Source organism: Salminus brasiliensis, chromosome 23 (genome assembly GCF_030463535.1).
Source record: "Salminus brasiliensis chromosome 23, fSalBra1.hap2, whole genome shotgun sequence".
Classification (NCBI taxonomy): domain Eukaryota; kingdom Metazoa; phylum Chordata; class Actinopteri; order Characiformes; family Bryconidae; genus Salminus; species Salminus brasiliensis.
Window position 1 is genome coordinate 30,668,090 of NC_132900.1, and position 12,301 is coordinate 30,680,390.

Here is a 12,301-nt window from a genome sequence, read left to right on the forward strand (position 1 = left end):
CGCCCGGGGAGCAGAGAGGGTAAAGGGCCTTGCTCAAGGGCCCAACAGTGGCAGATGTAGATGCTGTACATGCACAGGCGATTTTGTACTACATCAGTATTTGAGTGTACCGTGAGCTAAAGTGAACTAATTCTAGGAATTTGTGCTCAAAACTCCTCACAGCTGCTGAGCGGCAGGAGGTGCGGGAGCATGAAGTACAGAACCAGCCGGTTCTGAGACAGCTCCTTCCCCCAGGCCAACAGGCTGAGAACTGCCAGTAGCACAGTGTACCACTCAACAGCCCAACACACACACATCTCACCTCAATCAGAACCACTATGGATCTCTATAGACACCCCACACCACACCCTTACCCGCCCTAACACACACACTCTGCACCCTGCTGCACCCTACTGCACCCTGCTGCACCCTACTGCACCCTGCACTTTACTAACTGGACTAGCAGCCCAGTGACAATGCACACCACTATATATTTATGCATATATGCCTATAAATGTATAGCAGTGTGTTACATCTGTATATTTCATAATTTATTTGAATAGCTTTTACATTTTAAGCAGTTCAATACTGCATGTATAGTGTGTGCTAATATCTGTATATTCTGTATTAATTGTGCATACATTTTTTATTATTTTGACTGGATTTGACAAAACATCCTGAAAAACATTCAACAGATAGATAGAGAGATAGAAATGTTCAAATTTGTTGTCATTGTTCAGTATAAATACAAATAAATGAAATATAGCTAGTTAGCATGTAGCTATTTAGCATTAGCATAACTATGTAGCATTAGCATACATATGCATATTAATATCATGATAAAGCGCTTTAAAATAAAAATATTTCATAAAAATATTTTATTATGTACAATTTATTCTCATCATATAAAATATATATATATATATATATATATATATATATACTGTGCAATATATTAAATGGCCTAAAAAAGTAGCTAGCTGTTAGCTATCTAGCTAGCTAATTTAGCTAATCTGATATATTTCATGTATTTAATATTGAATTGTTCATATATTTTAAATGTACTTATGTAGCTATATATATTTGGAATAATATATTTAACATTTGAAAGTTTTTAAAAAACAATATATATCAAATAATCCAACTGCATATTTAGCTACTGTAGCTAGATAGCTAACCTAGCTAGCGCTGTATCTGCACCTGGAAAAGGTGTTAATGTTAGCTATGTGAAATGTATAAAATAAATTGTATTTATTTTTTATTATTTAAAAATAGTGTATATGTATATTTTAGTGTGGAGAAAATGTGTTTGTGAAATGTAAATATTCATAAATTTCGCCAAATGGGGCGCTAGCAGCTAGGAGCTAGCTAGCGATTTTATCGGTGTAGACAAGCCAGTTTTGTCACTCTGCCGCGGACTGTGATTAATATATATATATTAATCATATATATATAAATATATCCCCACACTGACTCTTTATAATAAACCTTTATTCTTAAAAAACGAGTTAAAATGCTGCTGGTGTTTAATAAACAATAATAAACACTAGTAAACACTTGTTTGTTTACTAGCTAGCTGCCCGCGGCGGTGCGGTGCGGTGCGGTGCGGTGCGCTGTGTTCACATTTCGGGACGGTGTGTGTCACTGTTGTGACCTGGAGAGGAGGGTTTCCCTCCGGCTGACATTAGCCTCCCTCTCCCCCTCTTTCTCTCTGTGATATGGAGAGGCAGAGCTGCGTGTGGCGAGAGCACTTCTCTCCAGCTCCCTTCGCCGCTGCAGCTTCTTATTTACGCCACAGCAAGGCGAGCCAGCCGGGGAGGCTGCACCGATGCTCTCAGGCTCCGGAGGAGAGCCTCTAGTGCGGGTAATTCGTTGAATAACAGCCGTTCGCTCCTCTCGTTCGCACCGAGGATGGAGTGAGACCTGCTCGTAGACCAGAACCAGCCAGCGAGCCAGCCAGCAGGTCAGCGGGGGTGGGGGTTCGGAGCGGGTGTATGTTTGTTGGTGTGGCTAAATGCTTGGAGATACGATGACCCTGCTGTCTCTTCTGGGCCGGATCATGCGTTATTTCTTGCTAAGACCGGAGACCTTGTTCCTGCTGTGCATCAGCCTGGCTCTGTGGAGCTATTTCTTCCACACGGACGAGGTGAAGACCATCGTCAAGTCCAGCCGGGACGCCGTGAAGATGGTGAAGGGGAAGGTGGCCGAGATCATGCAGAACGACAAATTCGGGGGGCTGGACGTGCTGGACGCGGAGTTCTCCAAGACCTGGGAGTTCAAGAGCAACAACGTGGCCGTGTACGCCATCCAAGGCCGGAGGGAGCACATGGAGGACCGCTTCGAGGTGCTCACCGACCTGGTCAACAAGAGCCACCCGTCCATATTCGGGGTCTTCGACGGGCATGGAGGGGAGGTAAGGCTGACCGTGATGCCTGGTGGGGAGGTGTGGAGCCTGCCGTGGGGTCGCACTGCTCACAGCCTCACAGGACTGCCCTGAACAGGTGTAATGTCCCCACCTGGGCAGAGGTATCTGAGATAACGGCCATGGCTGGGAGCATGGGGTCCTGGGAGGGGGGAGGGGGGGGTGTTGTTGTTTCAGGGGGTGCAAATAGTGGTGTAATAAAAAATAATTAAATAAACAAACCCAAATTGAAATATACAGATGCATGGATAGTTATTAGAGGTCATGGCTGTGACCATGAAGTCCTGAAGCACATGTTTTGGGGGGATTGGAGGAGGTTAAAAATATATATATATATAAACATATATGAACATATATATATATACATACACACATATACACACATACATATGTGTGTGTATGTGTGTGGATATTGGCTTTTTTATTATATATATATATACATAAAGCCTCTATATATATCCTAGTCCTAGTCAAGTCTGTCATTTCTTACCAGCACTATGTAAAGCAGTATTTCATCAGTTCATCAGTTAATAAATTAAAATGAATGAAATTAAGATGAAAACTTAAGAACTGAAGTCTTTTAAGAATGCTCTGCTAACTCTGGAGAAACCCCTCAACTCCTCCAGTGCTCACAGTGGTGCTGCTGGGAACCAGATGTGTGAGGAGTCTTACTAACCGCTCAAAGCCCTTGTTTTATGATCACATCTGAAAAAAAAAACATACCTATAAAACATTACTTAGAAAGACTCTTGTAGGTTCACTGGAGGTGTTGGGTAGTAAATGAAGTGGTTATATTTGTGCTGTAGGGTTTACGACCCCTGGAGGCCTTTCAAAAAGCAGGCGTTCTCAGTTCAGCCCGAAAACTTAAGCCCCAAGTCTAACCCGTCTAATAGGAGACGAGCCGAGGGACAGTCCTGATATTTTGGCTTGAGTTAGCTGGCTTGACCATTAAATATTTCACAGTAAACCGGTTTGAATGTGCAGAAGGTTTGACTAATTGGTTAAATGTCCCTTCAAATATAGATTAGATTAGATTAGATTAGATTTCAATTCACTGTCATTGTGCAGAGTACAGGTACGAAGCCAATGAAATGCAATTTGCATCCAACCGGATGTGCAAAATACCAGTATTATTTACATTACAAGTACAAAATAGTGATGACTAACAATGAGGTGTTATTGTGCATGTGGTGGTACATATAAAATATATACATATATACAATGTATGTATACATATATGTGGGCTGTCCTGACTAAAAATAATTATTATTATAATGTATTATGACTTGTAGCAGTAGAAGGACATATGTATATATATGTGTGTGTGTGTGTGTGTGTCTGTGTGTGTGTGTCTGTGTGTGTCGAACCCTTGCAGTTTCATGTGTTCATGTATAAAGGTCTTGATACTGACCCGATGAGCGTGAAGTGGCGTGAAGTCAAAAGTAGGCAAAACTTTACGGTTCTCTTAAGGGTCACTTTAAGAGGAGCTTCGGTATTTATGTCTGAAAGCTGTGGGATAATAAGTGTCATAAGTGGCCCTAAAAAGAGCTAGAGCTACTGTGGTCTTTTATTATTTTTATTATTATTATTATTATTATTATTATTTTAATATTTCAATTCTGATGAGTGAAATGAATCCATCATGTACTGAAAGCTCAGGCTTTCACTCGAGTCTCATCTCTTCCCCACAAACTGTTCATGTTCAGAAGATCTGCTTGCAGATCACTTGTAGAGGCTGTGCTGTCATTAAGCTGAAGTGGGACACGCCACCAAATATTAAGAACTTCGAAAAAAATTCATGTAAAAAAAAAAAAAAAAAAAAAAAAATTGTGGCTCTGATTGGCTCAGCGTTCTAATGCTCTGCCATGCTGCTTTGCCATCAGCAGCCGGAGTCTGGGAGAGCACAATTGGCCGTGCTCTCTCCGGGTGGGTAGGTGGCGCTCTCTCTCCCCTCATCATTCTAAGGCAATGTTATTCAACTCTGTCTGTTAGCTGGGGGCCCAGCGCTTTCCTCTGAGCGTTGAGTGTTAAGTGTTAGCCTCCTAGTTTTGGGAGCATTGCTAGTGCTAGGTGGAGCTACAAAGGTGGGGGGGGATTGGCAGTACATGATATAATTATATTAAAAATATTATTTTTTACTTAAATTGTCCTTTTGTAATGGGGGGAAAAGGTTTTAATTAGAAAGAATAGACAACAGAGGCATTCTTATTACTCGGCCCCTGATTGTTTGGACCCCGCTGTATATGCAGTGCTTTAATAAACATCATCATCTTTCAGTCATGGGGTCATGGGGGCGAGAGCTGGAGTTCCTGCTGATGCTCTGGTGGCCTCAATGGTGACTTTGTGCTTAGTGTTGCAGCTGTTGTGCTGCGTGATCTATAGAGGCAGCTTTGTCTTACCCGAGCCGGGCTGGGTTCCTCCTGCCTGGTGTTTCTCTTGCTTAGTTTAGTGGGTTTTCTTCAGGATGTGCTGAACCCTGTCCAATTAACCAGCACTAATTACACTCTGAGTAATGAAGCACTGACAATTTCCACAATACGTTCAGAGAAAACCTATAAAATCACATGTATACACTATGGACAAAAGTATTTGGACATCTCGTCATTCATTGTTTCTTCCGAAATCAAGGAGGGTGTTAAAAAGAGCTGATCCTGCTTTTGTTGGAGTAACTGTCTCTACTGTCCAGGGAAGAAGATTTTCCACTAGATGTGGGAGGAGCACTGCGCATTGCTGTGAGGATTTCATTGCATTAGTGAGGTGAGAGTGTTAGTGTTGTCAAGATGTTGGATAATTACCACCCCACCTCATCATTTACAACAATTTCTTCTTCCACAGCTCCTCAATGCTGGGGGGGTTTATTATACCCCTCTACTAGCCCACGCCTTGGACATGTAGTGTATTACTGTACTCATCTGGCCTCAAATGAAACATGTAGGCCAGGGTTTGGCTGTATTTGGAGGTAAACGGGTCGGTTCACACACGTTTGTGACCATATTAAGATCTGTGTACTGAAAGGTCAGATGTGTTGAGTCTCATGTCTACCATTGAAACCTGTGTTTAGAAGATCTGCTTGTAGATCACTTGTAGAAGCCAGGGTGTCAGTAAGCTAGAGGGACACACACCACCAAATACTGAGCGGCCACAGCTAGTTTTTCTGGGTCTCTGTTCCCCGGCACTCGGAGACGCAGCTGATCGAGGTGAGGTTGTAAAACGCTGGAGTCTTCAGACTGCGCATCCGAGCCAGGAACCGTGCGGGAGCCTTTGTTTTTACGAGCGTATCTCATGTTCTCGCTTCGTTCTCGGAGTGAATCTTTGATGTTGTGTGAATGGCCCTGAAATTGTGGATTCCCTGAGGGGGTCATCATGCAGTGAATATCTCCTACCATTCCCTCTCGTCCATCAAAGCATCAGAAACAGTCTGTCCTCCAGAGTCTTTCTCTCTCTCACACCCCGACTCTCTTTGCATCACCCTTCCTAAGGATATCACGAAGGGCTGGGCAATATGATGATATTTTATCGTATCGTGATACACGATATTCTTCTCTGATCATATGGAGGAGACTGTTAGTGCTAATAAACTCTGATCAGCTGCAGGTTTCATTACTAACAGTGTAATTAGACTGAAGGCTTCATTAGATGAAGAGCAGCAGATGTTGAGTAGAAATCACTGTGTTCAGTACAGGAGAGGATCTGAATAGTCGTTTATACGAATCTGATACTGATGTGTTTAGTCTGTGATTATATGTATTATGATAAATATCGCAAAAAAAGTCTTTAAATATCATGATATAGTAATTTTACCATCTCGCCCAGCCCTAGTATCAGGTGTCGCTATATGATTGTGATTATGTTTTGTAATGTTTTTTTTGTAATGTTTTTGTAATTTTCCCCTTGTTCTCCTGATTTGATGCTGCCAGTTCCGACCTACCTGTTCCGAACTCCCCCAGCACTAGCAATGCATCCGACACTAGGGAGGTAAGGACAGGTAAGGTCTTCTCCGGCAGCCAACACAAAGTGCCGGCTTCCCAGCTGCACCACCCCAGCTTACAGATTCCTGTGCTGGCCAACATTGCTGAAGAGTGATGAGGGGAGAGAGCGCCATCTAGCCAACCGGGGAGAGCATGTCCAGTTGTGCTCTCTCAGACTCTGGTTGCTGATGGCAAAGGGATTCGAACTCGTGACTCCCAGGCCATAGTGGTAGCACATTAGGCCACTAAGCCTCACAATTTCAATTTTTACATATTTTTGTTTTGTTTTTATATTTTATTTTCCTATTTTTTCCTTCTGAATTTGAATTTGAGAACTCCCCAGAGGTGTAAGAAAGTATTGATCTAGGAAAGTATCAATATATATATATATCTGATGGAATCTTGTGAATCTTGTGAAAAGTTGCCCACCTATCAATTTTTTTATATTTATTTTATAATATATTGTATAATAATATTGTGGCAAATTGGCAAAAATAATATCAAATTATTATAAAAGATATATAAAAATATTGATAGGTGGCCAACTTTTCTCTTACTCAGATTTCATGCAGACTATGACTCACTTGCTTTGGAGGGGTTTAGGGGTTGGAGTCTGGCAGCTGGAGCTTCAGCAGGACATCAGATGGGTCTGTTACTTTTATTTAAGGAGGACTTTAATTCGTAGTGAAAAGCTTCCTCTAGGAGAAAGTGCTTTCCCAAAGCATCGGTGGGAAGATAAGGATGGGATGGGGTTTGGGGGGGGGGGTTCTTCTTCGTAGCCACAGGCGACAGTTCGGGGGATGCATTTTTATTTTCTTCACAGTCCTTTGAAGTATGCAAAGCGGTTGCCAGATAGCAGCTTTTTAAATGGCCTTGGTGCGTGTGTGTGTGTGTGTGTGTGTGTGTGTGTGTGTGTGTGTGTGTGTGTGTGTGTGCGTGTGTGTGTGTGTGTGTGTGTGTGTGTGTGTGTTTATACAGCATGGAGAATCAGTGGAGTGATGCAGAGTGGCCTCAGGTCATAGTAAAATTAAGCTCACTGGTTAGTAATAAGCTTTTGTGTGTGTGTGTGTGTGTGTGTGTGTGTGTGTGTGTGTGTGTGTGTGTGTGTGTGTTTCCTTTAGTGTTCTGAAATCCCAAATTCACTGGAACTGTGGTAATGCAGGATTGATCCTATACTACAGCAGATCTGTTGGGCCTAATCGACTTCACCACATTTCTTGGACATCAAGTGTTACAGGAAGTTGATGGTGGTCTCATCGTCATCATCTTCCTCATCATCGTTCTTTATTTAAGCTTGGGGTTACGTTGTATGGGACCCTCATTTACAGTGTAGCCGAGAGCCCAACATAAGAAATTCTTATATTCAATTAAAACGGCTGCAAACGTCCCACATCACATCAGCAGCAGCCAGTTGCACCAAATGTCCATACGCTTAATGGACAGAAGTATTGGGACACCTGCTCATTTACTGTTTCTTCTGGAAGCAAGGCTGTTAAAGAGCTGATCCTGCTTCTGTTGGAGTAACTGTCTCTACTGTCCAGAGAAGAAGACTTTCTACTAGATTTTGGAGGAGCATTGCTGTGAAGATTTGATTGCATTCAGCAACAAGAGCTTGAATTAGTGAGGTCTGGGTGTTGGATGATGATCACTACCCCACCTCATCCTCCCTAGCTCCCCAACTCATCTCAGAAGTATTGGATGGATGGAGCACCAGTTCCACTGCTCCACAGCTCAATGCTGGGGGGCTTAAGACCCCTCAAGCCCACACCTGGCATTAGGCAGCATGGTGCCAATAGGTTTAATGATGTTTATCTCCTCCTCCAGCCATCTTTGCAGTGCCATCATCTTTGGGCAGTTGTTATCAGTCATATTCAAGGCGGGATGGTGGTGGTGCTGGTGGTGGTGGGTGGGGGGGTGGATTCAGGTCCTCTGCTTCCAGTCTAACCAGCAAGCTGATTGGCTCATTTTGTTGAAAGCAATGGGTGCAACTTTAAAATAGCTGAATGCATTCATTATTAGAAGGGGGTGTCCACAAACATTTGGACATATAGTGGGTGTATGTAATCCCCCACTAGATAAGGTAAAGCTGTTCCACAGCGTGCAGTGAGTGTCGCTCCAGCACACCCTTCCTATATGGTAATCCAAAAGACCCCAAAAACCCACACTCATGTAAGCAAGCACCAGTAAAGGGGTGTGTGACGGCCTCCGTGGCACCGGGACATTTGCATATAAATAACGTCATTTTGTGAGCGCATGGAGCTGCTGATTATGCCAGAGCAGAAATGGCATGAGATCAGACTGCAATTAGTGGTGTCTCTGGTTTGCGCCGCACCTTGTGGGAGCTTCCATTGATTCTGAAGCCGCCCACTGCCTTCTGTGTGGGAGCCGGTCCGATGTAATGATCCAGAGAGCGAGAGATGGAGATGCTAATGGTATTGTTTGCGAGTTGGTGGAAAAAGGCTAAAGTGGAGCACTTCCTGCTTGATATATCTGTGTTGTTTATTGGACAGCTGGCAATTAACGCTGCAGTATGGGCTGTGGAATGGAGATGGCATGAGGCCACGTTTCCTTGAACTGGAAGTGGAAAATTAAGGAATTTAACTCGAGTTAAAAGAAAGGTTTGGTGAAACATCATTACATTTACATTTAGCGACTTACAGAAGTGCTTTGCTATTTAAAATGTTTTGGTGGAGATGTTCTGACACAGTCGTTTATCTAGAACATCACAGTCTGGATCTTGTCAAAGTGTCTCCGATTTTTACGCTTGTCCATTTTTCCTGCTTCAGCACCTTCATCACCTTCAAGAACTGACTGTATAATCACCTGCTGTCTAATACTGTACATCCACCCCTTGACAGGAGCCACTGGAACCAGATCTGGCTGATTCTGAGGTGTAGTTTGCAGTGTTAGCCCTGACATCGGGAGGTCGCAGGTTCAATCTCAGGTGATGCCACAGCCATACGTCTGTTAGTTTACATTCATGGCATTTAGCTGACGCTCTTATCCAGAGCGACTTACAAGGTAACCCGTACGTGTAGATGTACGTGACTGATCCCTGACCCCAGACAGAGTTTAATAGCCAATAGCCAAATCAGCCAAGGTATGTTTAATATCCTGGTGTTTGCTCCTTTCGTTTACAATGAGATGCAATGCTAACGTTGCCAACAAACACTGGACTCGGACCGTCACCGATCTCGTCTCAAAATGAGCAAATGTCAGATATTAAACACTTCCCTGGCTGATGGACTGCACCTGTCTGATCAATGTGATCGATCACGTTCATCAATGACTATTTCTTTACAACCACCATGTAAAAGAAAGCCATCAGCACACAGCTAGCATGTTTGCTATACCAAATTCCAATGATATTCACATTAAATTACCTGCATTAAAGGTGCCGTAGCACTGCCGTCCACCTGGTCAGTATTTTAAGTTATTTGATGTATAAATAGCAAGCGTGTGACTTTGTTCGTTTGAAAAATGCTTTACAGGCTTATTTACCACCCTGTTATTTTATCTCTGAATAAAATGCACTGATTTTGTGGCAGTTCTGCTTGTGTTGGTGGGTTTACGGCCCTGTCTCGGCCTACAGAATTGTAGCAAAGTCTAGCGTAGCATTGTCTCACCAGAAAGTGTTTCTGTCCTCTCTGTCCTCTCTGGGAGTCCAGTCGACACAGCGAGCGAGCTGTTTGCTATCTGAAGAGATTGTAGGAGGGTCTGGTAGGAATCGAACCCCAGTCTTCCACGTGGTGTGGTAGCTCACCACAGGCAGGTAGTGGTGTTATCTGTTACGCCACACCAACATGATAGTAAGAGCCACCTGTAGGCCCCATGATGGCATTTTAGGAGTGTTGGAGACGACGTCACTCATCCTGTGGTCTTCTTCTTTTGGCCTGAACTTTGCTGCGATGGTCAGTTCTCAGTAGTGACTTTGTGCCCCTATGATGGTGGCAAGTCTAGTCCTGTGATATGAGTTCATATAAGACAGAGGTGGAATTTGTCTGCAGTTGATGTTGGCAGTGAAAAGGCCCTCCGTACCTTGTTTATTTGGGCTGGCTGTTTAACTAAGCCCGCTGTGTTGGCGCTAGACATTTTAAAGGGTCACACTGACTTGGCACAGGTCCTGCGTGACTGGGTTTAGAAACACACACACACACACAAACGCTTACACGTGCATGCACTTACTGAGCAGGACCAAAGCTGCTGACGTTTCTGACCTTCCGTCAGCATTGGGAATCGATCCGAACGTGAACCTCGCCTCTGCTTTTCCTTCTGCTAAACCCAGACGCTCGAGTTTTGCTGCGAGCTGTCAGAGACGCGCCTGTCTGTCCAGTTGTGCGCACCGTTTGGCAGCTCGACAAAAGAAGTGAAATGTTGGGATTTTCTTTGCCAGCGCTGCTGCATTTAATACCGCTGCCCTCCGTCTTCCACCACTCGACACCAACGAGAGCCCTTGGGCGAGACTCCCTTTTTTTTTTAATACCAGTAAAGGCAACCTGACCCCTAACTCTGCGCTCTCCTACCTGTGTAACAGGATTAGGGGGGGGTTCAAATAACAACTTGTGACCTTGGTTGGGATAAAAATGCTCAGATGCAGTTTTACAGGCCTGTTTACCACCCTGTTATTTTACACCAGAATGGAAAAACACTGATGTTGTGTTGAGAAATGAGCTCCGCTTCGGTTGGTTGGTTTACGGCATCGCCGCAGCCCATACAGGGTCTAGCCTAGCACTGTTTGGGTAGGGTGCAAAATGCTCAGATGCTGTTTTACAAGCCTGTTTACCACCCTGTTATTTTATATCTGAATGAATCAGGCTAATTTCATTTTTTAAGGAGGGCTCATCTGAAACAGGAAAGCTTTTATTGGCTGGCTTACCATGTGACTTCCCATGTTAGCTGCAGAGCTTAGCCTAGCCTAACCCTTACCGATCAGTCGGCACTGATCACCACCCCAAAAGTACTGGATGGAGCTCCACCACCATCATTCCAGAGAACACAGTTCCTCCACTGCTCCACAGCTCCTCAATGCTGGGGGGCTTTATACCCTCTACTAGCCCACGCCTGGCATTAGACAGCATGGAGCCAGTAGGGTCATGATGTTTATTTATCTGCTCCAGAGATTCGGCAGTTAGCTATCTGTAGTAGGGTTAGCTTGTAACCTAGCACCTGGCTTGCATTTGCTCACTTCACTGGCTCTCCTATCCACTGATGGCCACAGTGGTGCTTCCTCCCTCTGGTTGACCCTTCCTCAAGCAGTGCTTCAACCGGTCAGCTAGCATGTAGTTTTTAGGCATTTTAGCCCTGTTCCCGTAATCTCCTGAAGTAGCCGTTGTGTTAAGCCTAGACAGTCTTCCTCTGGTCAGCGAGGTTTATGTTAATTATGGGGTGGAAATAGAACAAGTCAAGACTGTGATGTAACAGTTCTGGGGCTTTTGGAATCGGCCTGTTTTACACGGTTTGTCGCTTCATGTACTGAAGGATAGATGGGCACAGTTTAGCTTTCTAGGGCCTCTTTAAAACCATAGGCTTTCCATGTCTCCCTCAAAAGAAGTGGGATCTTTTAGAATTTTTTTAAATGTAAAAAAATGTTTAATTAAATAAAATAACCTTTTATTGTATTTTATTTTTTAATAAAATGAGAATATCAAAGTAAATGTATACATTTCATACACATTTAGATAGATATTTTTAATGTGTTTAATTGTTTTGAGTCAGAATTGAATTGAAAATTTGTTTGAGACCCCCAAACTCCTCGCCCCTCCAGGCCCAACTTTCCTTGAAGTGTAAAGAAGCGTTAAGCCTGAGTCATGTGGGTGTCTTTGCAGACCGGCCGATGAACGTGACCGTTCATGGTGTGTGTGTGTGTGTGTGTGTGTGTGTGTGTGTGTGTGTGTGTGTAACCTTATGTGTGTCTTGGTGGTAAAGCTTCAGG

The 12,301-nt window shown here is 43.7% G+C and overlaps 1 protein-coding gene across 1 annotated transcript in view; it reads left to right on the top strand.

Moving 5' to 3' along the window:
- Positions 1-1,620: 1,620 nt before the first annotated feature.
- Positions 1,621-12,301, top strand: part of ppm1lb (protein phosphatase, Mg2+/Mn2+ dependent, 1Lb) — an 86,918-nt gene continuing 76,237 nt past the window's right edge. The window contains exon 1 of the mRNA XM_072669311.1: positions 1,621-2,392. Within this exon, the coding sequence (XP_072525412.1) occupies positions 1,994-2,392 (399 nt within the window). The 5' untranslated portion in view covers positions 1,621-1,993. The remainder of the gene's footprint in view (positions 2,393-12,301) is intronic.